Genomic DNA, 13,461 nt, shown 5'->3' with positions numbered 1-13,461 from the left:
TTGGCCAAAAGGAGATCCGATTGGATTGGACCATAAGGAGGAGGGAGGAAATGCAGAGGAACTGAGAAAACAAAAGCCCGGAGAGAAGCCGCCGCTGCCCAGATCACCGGGGGGGTTGGCTTTGAGAGGATTATTTGCCCCCCGCCAAAAAAAAGAAAAAACACCAGCGGCCATGGTGGAGAAGCAGCTGCTTCTGTGTAAAATGACACTTGAAGATAGTGTTTAAGGCTAGGTTCACATTATCTGCATTTTGTGTGGGCCGTGTTTACGTGGGCACGGCAGCCCATCAAATGAATGGGCTGCTGTGCCTGTGCTTCCGCAAAAAAAAGTGGCCTCAGCAAAATCGCATGGTTTTTTGACCATGCGATTTCACTGTGGTTCCCACACTTGCAAATGCGCTGCTTGCTGAGATGTGTGGGGTGCTATTCAGAATGAATGGCAGCCTCACAAATCTCCTAAGAGCAGCGTCATTTAGCTTCGGGTGGTTGCGGGTGCAGGAACAAATGCGATTCCCACACCTGCAGCCACAAGCAGAAGTGTGAACTTAGCCTAATGCCCGTACACACAGATTTTCAGACGGAAAATGATCGATGGGAGCCTTTTGTCGGAAATTCCGACCGTGTGTAGGCTCCATCTGACATTTTCCATCGGAATTCCCTTCACACAAAATTTGAGAGCTGGTTCTCAAATTTTCCAACAACAAAATCCGTTCTCGTAAATTCCGATCGTGTGTACACAATTCCGACACACAAAGTGCCACGCATGCTCGGAATCAAGCAGAAGAGCAGCACTGGCTATTGAACTTAATTTTTCTCGGCTCCTCATACGTGTTGTACATCATCGCGTTCTTGACGTTTGGAATTTCCATCCAACTTTGTGTGACCGTGTATGCAAGACAAGTTTGAGCCAACATCCGTCGGGAAAAATCCATGGATTTTGTTGTCGGAATGTGCGATTGTGTGTACGAGACATTAGTATTATTTTTCTTTTTTATCTTTCTTTTTTTTGCCATTAAAGTGAAACGTCTTAAAACTTTTTTTTCCCCTTTTTTTACTCATTGTTCTCAGGGTCACAAACATGTGCAAACATTTCAAATAGTGCTTTTTTTTTTTTCAATTGCAAGTACCAGATTTGGAACATCAAATCATTTTTGTGTCATTATAAATGGCACAAATTATTGAATAAACCGTATACCACTATTAATTTCAAAACTAGCACTGGTTAAAATTGAAAAAATTTATTTTGTAATTGTGATATGTATTTTTACCAATAGATCACATAAAAAATAAAATAGTTTCTGCAAGACAATGTTGCCAAAATGAAAGCCTCGTTTGTTATTAAAAAAAACAATATATGTCATAAATCATTATATTAAATTATGAAAAATTATCGACCAGTAAATAGGCCCATAGTGGAAATGTAAAAAATGATGTAAAAGGTTGTTGTGTAAATCTAATCACAGAAGTGTATTGCTCTGAATCAGCCCTCTTGCCTGCTATAGTAAATTGTCTAATAAATCAGTGATTAGAAACTACTGATGATATAGGCAGCTTCACGATTTAAAAGGGTCTTCTCAGGTGTGGTGTTAGTTCTGGACTGCTCAGAGGAGTCATATAATGGAGTTAGCTGTGAAAGGTGTTGTGCTCTGTTTGGTGTTACTGAGCTTATACTGCAGTGATGTGGTAGGTTCTTCATTTTCATTATGTGTTTGGTGTTGAAATTTAGCTAGCAGTCACTTCTTTGTTTTCCAAACTTCATGGTATATTAGTTGTGGAATGTGAGAACTGCTTGCATGTGATGTTGCATGGCTTCAGAAAGATGGCGGTCATTGGTGCTTATGAATAGGAATGAGCTGAACACCCACTGGTTTGGTTTGCACCAGAACTTGCGAACAGGCAAAAAATTTGTGTGAACATGGTTAGTCTATGGGGCACGAACACGAAAAATCAAAAGTGCTAATTTTAAAGGCTTATGCAAGTTATTGCCATAAAAAGTGTTTTGGGGATGTGGGTCCTTTCCCAAGGGACATGTATCAATGCAAAAAAAAAAAAAAAGTTTTAAAAAAAGGCTGTGATTTTAATAATCCTTAAAGTGAAACAATAAATGAAATATTCCTTTTTAAATATTTGTGCCTGGGTGTCCCCTTAGTATGCCTGTAAAGTAGTGCATCTTTCCTGTGTTTAAAACCATACCACAGCAAAATGACATTGGCATGGGTGTTCCCCCCCCCCAATTACCAGGCCCTTCGGGTCTGGTATGAATATTAAGGGGAACCCTGCACCAAAAAAATGGCGTAGGGGGTCCCCCCAAAATCCATACCAGACCCTTATCTGAGCACGCAACCTGGCAGGAAAGGGTGGGGGGGAAAAGGGAGCGCCCCCCCCCCCGATCCGTACCAGGCCACATGCCCTCAACATGGGGAGGATGCTTTGGCGTCGTCCCGATGTTGATGGGGACAAGGGCCTCATCATCCCTCCCCCCCCCCCCCCCAACCCTTGCCAAGTGGTTGTGGGGGGCTTATCAGAATCTGGAAGCCCCTTTAACAAAGGGGCCCCAAGATCCTGCTACTTAAGGACTAGCCTCATTTTGAGATTTTGGTGTTTTGTGTGTGTGGGGTTTTTATTTATTTTTTTGTGAAAGCTAATGTTACGCCAAGTAAATTGATACTCAACATGTCACGCTTCAAAATTGCTTGTGGAATGGCGTCAAACTTTTACCGTTAATCTCCATAGGCAACATTTAAAAATTTCTACAGGTTGCATGTTTTGAGTTAGAGCGATAATTCTAGCCCTAGACCTCCTCTAACGATCATGGCGATATCTCACATTTGTGGTTTGACCACCGTCTTCATATGCGGGTGCTACTTACATATGCGTTCGCTTCTGTGTATGAGCTCATCGGGATGGGGCGCTTTAAAAAAAAATTTGATTTTTTTTTTTTTACTGTAAAAAAAAAAAAAAAAAAAAAAGTCACTTTTTTTTTTTTTATTCCTATTACAAGGAATGTAAACATCCCTTGTAATAGAAAAAAGCATGACAGGTCCTCTTAAATATGAGATCTGGGGTCAAAAAGTCCTCAGATCTCGTATTTGGACTAAAATGTAATATAAAAAAAAAAAAAAAAATTGTCATTTGAAAAAATGGCCCTTTAAGACACGACGGAAGTGACGTTATGTCGCTTCCGCCCTGCTATGGTATGGAGACGGGAGACACCTGTGCTGAAATCAGGAGATAGTGTCTCCTCCAGCCCCTCCCACTTCACATTCTCACCAATCAGCTGCCCTCTAGTCTCTGCCCCCCCAGCCATGCTGTGAAATGAATGGGCGGCTGCGGGCTCTCCAGGGACAGCCCAGCTGGGCGGCCACAGGCGAAAAGGCTGGGAGAGCAGAGTGGGCTTCGGGAACAGCCCAGGATTCGGTGACCCCTGGCAAATCGTCATTCGACACCCCCCCCCCCTGCATTCTTTAAGGACCAGTTCACACCTCATGCAGTCCAGTGCATGAGAGATTTTATTTTTTCTGCATTAAACTCATAGGTTATGTTTTCCAATGACATAATTTACACCAGTGTGGTCAGTTCCAATGTGTTCCAGGAAAATAGAACATTCTACTGTACTGTACTGTACTGCAATGCAGTAATACGCACATGTCCTTAGTCAAGGTAAAGGAAAAGGGAGGGGGGAATGCACCAGAAAATTTACGTGCAGAAACGCATCTTGACTGCTTCTTTCTTGTGAACTGATCCTAAGGCAGGATTCACATTGGTATGACCTACGCTCTGACTTTGGGAGCACATGTCACGTGATGTGTGTAAATCAATGATTCCTTATGAGGGCCGTCTTAACTGGTCCAACTTTGAAAGGTTCCTGCACTACTTTGGTCCTAATTCAGCCCATTGAATATCATTGAAGTCGGATCCTTGTCCTAACTAGGGATGGGCGAATGGTTCAGCCCGAGCATAAGTTCAGGCTGAACTTTTGGTTGTTTGGATGTTCGGCGAACAACAAACATTATGCAGTGTTCGTGGCAAATTCGAAAGCCGCGGAACCCCGTTAAAGTCTATGGGACACTAATATGAAAAACCAAAAGTGCTAATTTTAAAGGCTTATATGCAAGTTATTGTCATAAAAGGTGTTTGGGGACCCGGGTCCTGCCCCAGGGGATATGTATCAATGCAAAAAAAAGTTGTTTTTTTTTTTTTGGAGCAGTGATTTTAATGATGCTTAAAGTGACACAATAAAAAATGAAATATTCCTTTACATATCGTGCCTGGGGGTGTCTATAGTATGCCTGTAAAGTGGCGCAGTTCTCCCGTGTTTAGAACAATACCACAGCAAAATGACCTTTCTAATTAGAAAAAGTCATTTAAAACTGATCGTGGCTGTAATGAATTGTCAGGTCTCGCCAATATAGATAAAACTCATTTGTAAAAAAACGGCATGGGTTCCCTCCCAGTCCATTACCAGGCCCTTTGGGTCTGGTATGAATATTTAAGGGAAACCCTGAACCAAAATTAAAAAATTGCATGGGGGGTCCCCCTGAAATCCATACCATGACCTTCAGGTCTGGTATGGATATTAAGGGGAAACCTGCGCCAAATTTAGAAAAAAATGGCATAGGGGTCCCCCAAAATCCATACCAGACCCTTATTTGAGCATGCAATGTGGCAGGCCGCAGGAAAGGGGGGTGATGAGAGCGCCCCTCTCACGAACCGGACCAGGCCACATGCCCTCAACATGGGGAGGATGCTTTGGAGTCGCCCCCAAAACATCTTGTCTCCATGTTGATGGGGACAAAGGCCTCATCCCCCACAACCCTTGCCCGGTGGCTGTATATTGAAGCCCCTTTAAGAGGGGACGCCCAGATCCTGGGCCCCCCCCATGTGAATTGGTAAAGGGTACCCCTACCAATTCACAAACATTTTTAAAAAAAATAGTAAAAATGACTTTTTTTTTTTTTTTTTTTAATTTTACTTTAAGCATTATTAAAATCACTGCTCCTGAAAACATCAGTTTTTAAACCCCCCCCCCCCCCAAGTTGTCTTCCAGGACAGTCCTTGAGAGATGGAGTCCCTCCCATCGACCCAGGAAACACATTGCCACGGTTCAAAAAGGCGGTCCCTCAGGTCCCTGGTCAGTCATTTGTGTTTCCTCCGTTGGAGGAACATTTTGCCAGGAACCAGGAGAAGGACTATATCTCTCAGGGGGTGCCTGAAGGGAGCGGAGCTGCACAGGGAGACTGGGTCCTATCCAGTGGTGGCTTGGGTACCGTCCAGCTGACAGGAGCAGACCCGTTACCCCCCCCCCCCCTTTCCAGTGCCGAGGTGTGCCAGTGGCAGGGTGATGCAGGTTCCCCCCAGGAGCGGTGTAGATGGATTCTTCCATCCCAGCTCCTTGCTGTAATGGCGGTGGGGGTCAGAGACATCATTTCCGGCAGAACCGTGTCATCGCTGTGTGCCGAGACTTCCGGTTACGGGTCTCTAGCGGCACAAGGAGGAGGAGAAAGCCCGCGCTGAGCCTACAGAATCCCGACCAGCGTCCAGCTATACCGGACTAGCAGCGGGTCCAGGAGCTCAAGAGGGGGACCATGGAGGCTAATCCCCAGGACACTCCGGTGGATGCAGGCACCAACCAAACCCAGGTAGGCTGCTGGGCAAGCCCTTACTGTGGTTTTTTTTTGTTTTTTTTTTTTTTTTTCTGGGGTTTTTGTTGTATGGCTGGGATTTGTAGTATCTCATGGTGGTGGATACCTCAGTCCCGGATATATACAGCGATGGTTGTAGCACGGGTGTTTTCAATGAGTTAAAAGGTTTTCTGATGCTAAGATCGTTTATTCTATTTCAGGCTAAGGAGGCCCCAAGGGAAGACAAGTCGGGTCGCAAAAAATGCCCTAATTGTGGAAATAAGTTGTCCTCAGGCTCTAACAAAGCTTTAGGCAGACAGTGTATTGCAGGCTTATTTAAAACACGCAGACTCTCCCTTGGCAAAATTCCTTGGCTCCTTTAAAGATGAGATGGCATCAACCTTTAAATCTCTGCTGGAGTTAATCGCAGATGTAAAAACGTCTGCTTCCACCAGTAGAGCAGCTGCGATTCCCCCCTCACCATGCCTTACAACACCCAGCTCTGGGGAGCCCCATACAGTCAGGGAGCATAGCCCCGCATTAGTTAACCCTGAATCCTCTGATGCAGACTCAGACCAGGATGGGTATCAGGCTGTAGCTAACAAAGCAGGAAAAAGAAAGCTAAAGTATTCCCTGTACATAAAGTGCTTTCTGACCTTGTCCGCAAGGAGTGGGTCGAACCAGATAGTCTTCTTTCCTAACTCCCTCAAAAGAAGATTCCCCTTTTGATGAGAGCCCAGAGGCAGTCTAGAATAAAAATCCTAAACTAGACGCCCCTCTGTCCAAAGTCTCAAAACAGTCTGACCTTGCTTTTGAGGATATGGGGCATTTGAAAGGACCCAATGGACAGGAGAACAGACAGTCTTAAAGAGGGCCTGGGATGCTTTTATGGCAGGGTTAAAACCAGCTCTAGCCACTTCTTGCATGGCTAGAAATCTGGAGTTCTGGTTATCCCAACTAGAAGAACACCTAAAAGCAGACACACCTAGGGGGAGCTCTTGAAAATCTTCCCTATGCTTTTCAAGGCGACAAGTTATATCTCTGACGCTTCTACTGATTCCGTAAAGTTTATGGCTAAAATTACAACGCTTTCTACTGCAGCCAGGAGGTCAGTATGGATGAAAATTTAGTGGGGAGACACGGCATCCAAAAGACGCCTGTGCAGTGTCCCTTTTACAGGAGACTTAGTCTTCGGGCCTGAATTAGATACCGCCTTAGAACGGCGGATAAAAAAAACCTTTCCCACTAAAAAAAATTTTCAGAGGAAATTTTTTTTTTTTTTTTTTTTTTTTTTTGTCCCTCAAAGGAACCCTCCAAGTCAGAAAAGGAGCTCAAACCCAAAAAACACTGGACAGGACAAAAAGGTAAAGGAAAAGGAAGCAAACTTTTTAACTGCCCCAATCAAAACCCTAAACCCCAGTGACATCCAGGTCCCTGTGGGAGGAAGGTTAATGACTTTTCTCCCATAGTGGGAAACCAGTCCCTATTCAGGAACAGGGGGGCGGTTTTTACTCGCACATCTTTGTGGTGAAAAAGCCGTCAGGAAAGTTCAGATTTATCATGAACCTCTCTATCAGTTACCCAAAATTTTGAATGGAGTCCATTTATTCAATACGGAATCTCCTCCAAAAAGGTGTTTATGGCTACCCTGGATTAAAGGAATGCCTATCTGCATATCCCAATAAGGAAGGAATGCCAGAAATTTCTTCGGATGGCGATTCAGATAGACATAAAAATGTATCATTTACAGTGCAGAGCACTTCCATTCGGACTGTCATCCTCCCCGAGAATCTTTACCAAGGTTCTCGGGGAGGCACTAGTTCCGTTAAGACTTGTTAGTCTCAATCATTCCATATCTAGACGACTTGCTCCTCACGGCCCACTCGGAGCAACAACTTTGTCAGGACTTAGAGTTAACACAGCTCAGCCTGAGTCAATTGGGGTGGATAATCAGTCTGGAAAAGTCCAAAACTAACCCAACACAGGAAATTCTGTACTTGGGGGGTACAAGATCCTGTCAGAGCAGAGAATAGTCCTGCCGGAAGAAAAGATATTGACTCTATGGCAGAGAATGTCTTTTCTTCAAAGCAGCACCAACTGTACAGTGAGGGAGGTGATGTCGGTCTTAGGGCTTATGACAGCAGCCATTCCAGCTGTACAATGGGCCAGTTTTCACCAAAGAGACCTTCAGAGGTTCTTGTTGGAAAAGTTAAGACAGGGATCTGGAAGAAGAGATTTCAATCCTCACCAGAGTAAAACGCTCCCTCTGGTGGTGGAAGGACACAGAATTTAAACAAAGGGGTTCTCTGGATCTCTCCTATCACATCCATTCTAACTACAGATGCGAGCAGCTGGGGTTGAGGAGCACATCTCAACTCAGGCTGGGCCCAGGGCAGGTGGATGTCAGAGGAGAAACTTCTTCTCTCATCCAATTGGAAGGAGCTAACGGCTATCCTCAGAGCTCTACTAGCATTTCAGAACACAATACAGGGTCATCATCCACAAGTTTGTTCATACAATATGATGGCTGTAGCTTATATAAACAAGCAAGGGGTCACCAGAAGTCCTTGACTAATGTTGGTAGCCAGTCACATATTTCAATGGGCAGAATCCAATCTAGCATCCATCTCTGCAATACATCTGAAAGGGGAGCTGAACAACACTGCAGACTTCTTGAGTCGACAAAGTTTCGAATCAAGAATGGTTTCTACACCCGGAAGTGTTCGACTACATAGCAGCTTATGGGGAAAACCAGTAGTGGACCTAATTGCAAACAAAGAATGCAAAAGTTCCCTTTTTTTTTTTTTTTTTTTTTTTGCGCTATACCCAGGAGATCAGCCCTTGGCAGTAGATGCCTTACAGACTCCATGGACCTTCAGCTTGGCGTATGTGTTTCCTCCGCTTCACCTCATCCCGAGGGTTCTAGTGAAATTTCTAGCGGAAGAAACATGTTTAATCTTAGGTAGCACCGTTTTGGCCCAACCTACTCAGACTTCCCTGCAGACAAGTCCTTCTGTCTCGGGGACCTCTTTCATCGCAAGTAACCATGCTGAACCGCTCATCGTTGTTACTGAGGAAGAAATATTGAGGAGCAAAGGCCTGACTGTAAGAGTGATTCAGACCTTGCTACAGAGTCGAAAACCTGTCACCTCAGCTATTTATAGAAAGTCTGGAGAAAATTTAACAGCTGGCTGAATAGCCTAGGTGAGGTAAACATGGATACAGCAAGTATCCTACAGTTTCTCCAGGAGGGGATAGACAAGGGACTAACTCCTAGTACTATTTGGGTTCAGATAGCCACCTTAAGTGTATACTTGGAGAAACGGTTACAGGAAGATCCTTTCATTGCTAGGTTCTGTAAGGCAATCTCTAGACTCAAACCAGTCAGTTAATATAGCTTCATCCTGGGATCTATCAATCGTTCTAAGGCCTTTTTGGGGGTTACCTTTTTGAACCTATCTCAGAGGCCTCTCTAAGACTAATTACATTCAGGACAGTACTTGTGGCAATCACTTCAGCCCAAAGGGTTAGTGAAATCCAAGCCCTCCATCAGCCATTCCTCCAGATTCTAGAGGATAGTCTTCCTAAAGACGGACCCTGGGTTCTTGCCAAAGGTGGCATCTAGTTTCTATAGGTCACAAGATATTGTCCTCCCTTCTTTCTGTCAGAATGCTTCAAATGAGAAAGAGAAAAACAATTTAATTTATTAGCTGTGAGGAGGTGTATCCTAGAATATCTAAGGGTAACCAGTCCATTCAGAATTTCAGATTCACTTTTTGTTCATTTTTCCCGGACAACTAAGGGGCAAAAAGCTTCTAAAGTCACCATAGCTAGATGGATTAGGCTAGCTATAGCAGAGGGGTATAAGACAATAAACATCCTCGGTGTATTAAAGCCCACTCCACAAGGGCATTGTCTGCATCCTGGGCAGAAAGAGCTGGTGCCACCCTGGAGCAAATATGTAAAGCACCCACATGGTCAAGCTTCTCCACCTTTACAAGGCATTATTGACTAGACTTAATGTCCAGTCAGGATCAGGCTTTTGGGAGGAAAGTCCTCCAAGCCGTTGTACCCCCCCCCCCCCCCCCCCCTAATCTGGTGAGTACTTGGGGATCCTCTCAAGGGCTGTCCTGGAAAACTGGGGAAAACTGGAGCTGGACTTACCGGTAACTCCTTTTCCAGTGGTCTTCCAGGACAGCATGATCCCACCCTTTTTTTGATTATGTTGATGTACTAACGTTATTGCCTGTTATGGTTATATTTTTCAGTTCCATCCTTCGGTTCTTGGTAAATGACTGACCAAGGACCGGAGGGACCACCTTTTTGAACTGTGGCAATGTGTTTCCTGGGTCGATGGGAGGGACTCCATCTCTCAAGGGCTGTCCTGGAAGACCACTGGAAAAGGAGTTACTGGTAAGTCTAACTCCAGTTTTTGCATTGAAGCATGTCCCTTGGGGCAGGACCTGGGTCCCCAAACTTTTTTTTTTTTTTTTTTTTTTTTTTTTTTTTTTTTTTATGGCAAGAACTTGCATATAAGCCTTAAAAATTGGCACTTTCAGTTTTTCATGTTTGTGTCCCATAGCCTTTAAAGGTGTTCGTATGTTAGCCTGAATTTTGTTGCCTGTTCACAAGTTCTGGTGCGAACCAAACCGGGGGGGGGGGGGGGGGTTCAGCTCATCCCTAGTCCTAACCATCTAACATGGTGATTACTGTAGTAGTAAAAGGAATTTATCATGCTGGGATTGTTTTGATTGGTCAAGAGACAAATCAGACTATCTCAAAGTCGGAGCAAAATCTTATCTTCAAGTTGGATGTAAGTAGGACTGATGTCACAGGGCAAAGTAGGATGACAGTCTTACAACAGTTGTGTTGTACCAGTGTGAACACGTCTAAAATGAGAGTTCAAAAAATGGCAGCCTCACTTCTGCTCTGACAGACTAGCTTGAATGTTTTGGTACTAAATTTTTTTTTTTTTTTTTTTTTTTTTTCCAGCAGGGGGCACAGTGTAACATGACTGGTGTGTGGTTCAATTCAGAGGGGTCAGTTCTCAGCCTTCATAGGGATGGACCACATCTTGGTGGTTCTCTGCACTCTTCTGTGAAGCTCTCTCAAGAGGGTGGCGGTGATGAGAAGACCGGAAGGCTGATTGGAACAGTTGGGAAAGGGAAAGAGCCAACCTTTAGCATGTCTATAAGCTGGAAAGGAGGAGGTGAGTGAACAATACTTCATGTGGTTTAATGGAAAAAGCTTGTCTATGGAGGAAATTGCTGGTACGTAATTGCTTAAATTAGGCTAAATTTTACCAAAGCTGGAAACTGCAACAAATGGCTCCAGAAGCCCGCTGGTGTGACCAAGCCATATTTGTTGTACTGGAAGTTGTGGAAAGAGAGAGGCAATTATGGGTTAAGCATAGCTCCCAACTGTCCCTGATTTTGAGGGACTGTCCCTCTTTCCTCATTTTGGTCTGATCTATGTAATATAAAAAAATGCATTATTTATCTTTCAAAACATTTCAGTGCTAAACATTTCATCCAATTTCTAAATTGCTGCATTTGTAATTTAAAAATCCAGAATAAAAGAATTGTAGTTAAAAAAAAAAACAAAAAAAAAAAACACTTGTGGGTGATAGATATCCATCTTGCTTCATTTTTGTTATGACTAGCCATGCCTCGTTTTTTCAATACACCCGTAGTGCTCAGTTTTTCTATAGTTTAATTACAATGCAAATGTCTTTTTGCAGAAACTGTCACTGCATGCATTGGCCAGTGCTTCGTAAAACCTCATTGCTCTTATCTGCACTCCACGTGGCTAATAAGATCACATAGTACAGAAGAAGAGGACTGGAAAGCTACCAGGTAATTGGAACCACTGAAATAGTTTGTTAAATTGATAATTAGGAAGTCTTGCTATATTAGAGCATGGGGTAAAGTCTTGGTGATGTGCAGATAGCCCTGTCCATGGAGACTTGGCTCTTGCCATATGTCCAAACTGAAAGCTTCACCAATGGTACAGAAACTGCAATTACACCTGACTCGCCTGACGAACTAATCTATGCAGAACTCACTGAATGTGGAAGTCTCTAAAAATTGATATGTATGAAGTATCTCACAACTTGGGTGGGGAGAATAATGGGACCTTTCCAAATTAATAAACACATATCCTGTGGTTGTGACACACTTAAACTTCATTTCATAGGCTCTACTTGGCTGACCATACAGACATCCCAACCTGCAAAAACTAATTTCAGGAAGGCGGCGTTTCGAGTTTTTAAAAAACAAAAAATCACAATGCTTTTTGGGGGGGGGGGGGAGGGGGGTTGGGACAGTGGACAGTGTTGGCAGGGGTGAGTGGTGTGTGGGTGTGGTGTGTGTGTGGGGTTTTTTTTTTTTTTTTTTTTTTGAGATGTCAGGGGTCTAAACCCCCAACATCTCCCCTTTGAGACAGGGAAAAGGACTGAGGACACAGATTCCCCAGTCCCTTTCTCAGCACTGAAGATGAATGACAGAGGCTCCTGTTGCTCTCCCCCACCCCCCCCCTCCCCGGTTCTATGATCATTCCCGGGAGATCAGGAGGCGCTTGCAGGTGCTATCACAGAAATGCAGGAGACTACCGCACCTCACGGGAGAATTGGAATGTCTGACCATATATGAGCACATGGGGATGGCCAGCCTTGTCTGTTATGAGCGCTCATGGCAATAACCTGATCTTTCTTGCAATAAGTGTGAGAGATTAATGCCATGGATGCGCTAATGGTTAGCCTGATAGGAAATGGGATCTATTGTAACTTTATTTCTATAATGACAAATGCCCTTTATAACAGTGTTCTGTGTGTGTGGGGGGGGGGGGGGGGGGAGGGGTAGATTTATGGAAAGCATTTGCTGCAGATATTCTTAGCTAAAATGTCTTCTCATTGAGTCTGTGGACCATATACAGTACATAACATGTGGCTTCTTGTTTCAGGATTGTTGAAGACTACTTTTATCCTAAAAATTGTGATGAAAACGAACTGGCATAAAATAAATATTGTGATGAAATGGAGTTTGCATGGATTCTTTTTTTTTTTTGGGCCCTTTCACACGGGGTCGGCGGTAAAGTGCCAATGGGCAGGAGCGGTGAAGGAGCAGTATACACTCCGCTCCTTCACTGCTCCAAAGATGCTGCTAGCAGGACTTTTTTTCCCGTCCTGCTAGCGCACCGCCCCAGTGTGAAAGCCCTCGGGGCTTTCACACTGGAATTAAAGCAGCGGCACTTTCGGGTCGGTTTGCAGGCGCTATTAGCGCAATAGCGCCTGCAAACTGCCCCAGTGTGAAAGGACCCTAAGAGCTCATCTATTACAATGTAGTACCTGTGTGCTGTATACACATCCAGACCAATACTGCAAGCTGATATGTGCTGGCCCTTGTGTTGGGCTTGTCCAATATTGGGATATCCTTTAGATAAATTTGCAAAGCATGCTAATTACAGAAAGCTCATTTAAAGGCCCATACACGGGCCAAATGTCGGGCAATATCAGCCAGTTCAAACCTTTCCAGAAGGTGGGGGGAGGTCTCAGTGATGCTGCCTGTAAGTCATTAATTTCTCCCTGGATTTCTGCCAACCCAGGAAACAGACAAAAACAAGGAAGAGGGGCGCCACTGAATATGTATCAAATTAAATTTATTAAAAACAATAGCCACTCACATGTAAAACTGAAGTGTAGATCTCAGGTACATCTCACAACACAAGAAGGAGCGGAGGACTACAGGTGGCAACAAGTCCGGATGCACTGACATCACCTCTCATAAACTGAAGATGAGCTGCACTAATGTTGTAGTCAAAAAAACACACCAAGTACAGGAGAG

At 44.1% G+C, this 13,461-nt stretch overlaps 1 protein-coding gene across 1 annotated transcript; it reads left to right on the top strand.

The window, feature by feature from the left end:
* The first annotated feature begins 1,616 nt into the window (after positions 1–1,616).
* LOC141113349 (avidin-like) lies at positions 1,617–12,635 on the top strand. The gene is made up of 4 exons (XM_073606411.1): positions 1,617–1,682; positions 10,613–10,829; positions 11,361–11,475; positions 12,581–12,635. The coding sequence occupies exons 1-4, from the start codon at positions 1,617–1,619 to the stop codon at positions 12,633–12,635; spliced, it is 453 nt and encodes a 150-aa protein (XP_073462512.1).
* Positions 12,636–13,461: the final 826 nt, after the last annotated feature.

The sequence above is a fragment of the Aquarana catesbeiana genome, linkage group LG12 (assembly GCF_042186555.1).
Source record: "Aquarana catesbeiana isolate 2022-GZ linkage group LG12, ASM4218655v1, whole genome shotgun sequence".
Taxonomy (NCBI): domain Eukaryota; kingdom Metazoa; phylum Chordata; class Amphibia; order Anura; family Ranidae; genus Aquarana; species Aquarana catesbeiana.
The sequence above is the reverse complement of the archived record's forward strand: the minus strand, read 5'-3'. Positions and strand labels throughout refer to the sequence as shown.

Coding starts and splice junctions, on each gene's coding strand:
- LOC141113349 (XM_073606411.1), top strand. CDS start 1,617: ATGGAGTTAGCTGTGAAAGGTGTTGTGCTCTGTTTGGTGTTACTGAGC. Junction 10,830..11,360: donor TATAAGCTGGAAAGGAGGAG/GTGAGTGAACAA, acceptor GTCTTTTTGCAG/AAACTGTCACTGCATGCATT. Junction 11,476..12,580: donor GAGGACTGGAAAGCTACCAG/GTAATTGGAACC, acceptor TTCTTGTTTCAG/GATTGTTGAAGACTACTTTT.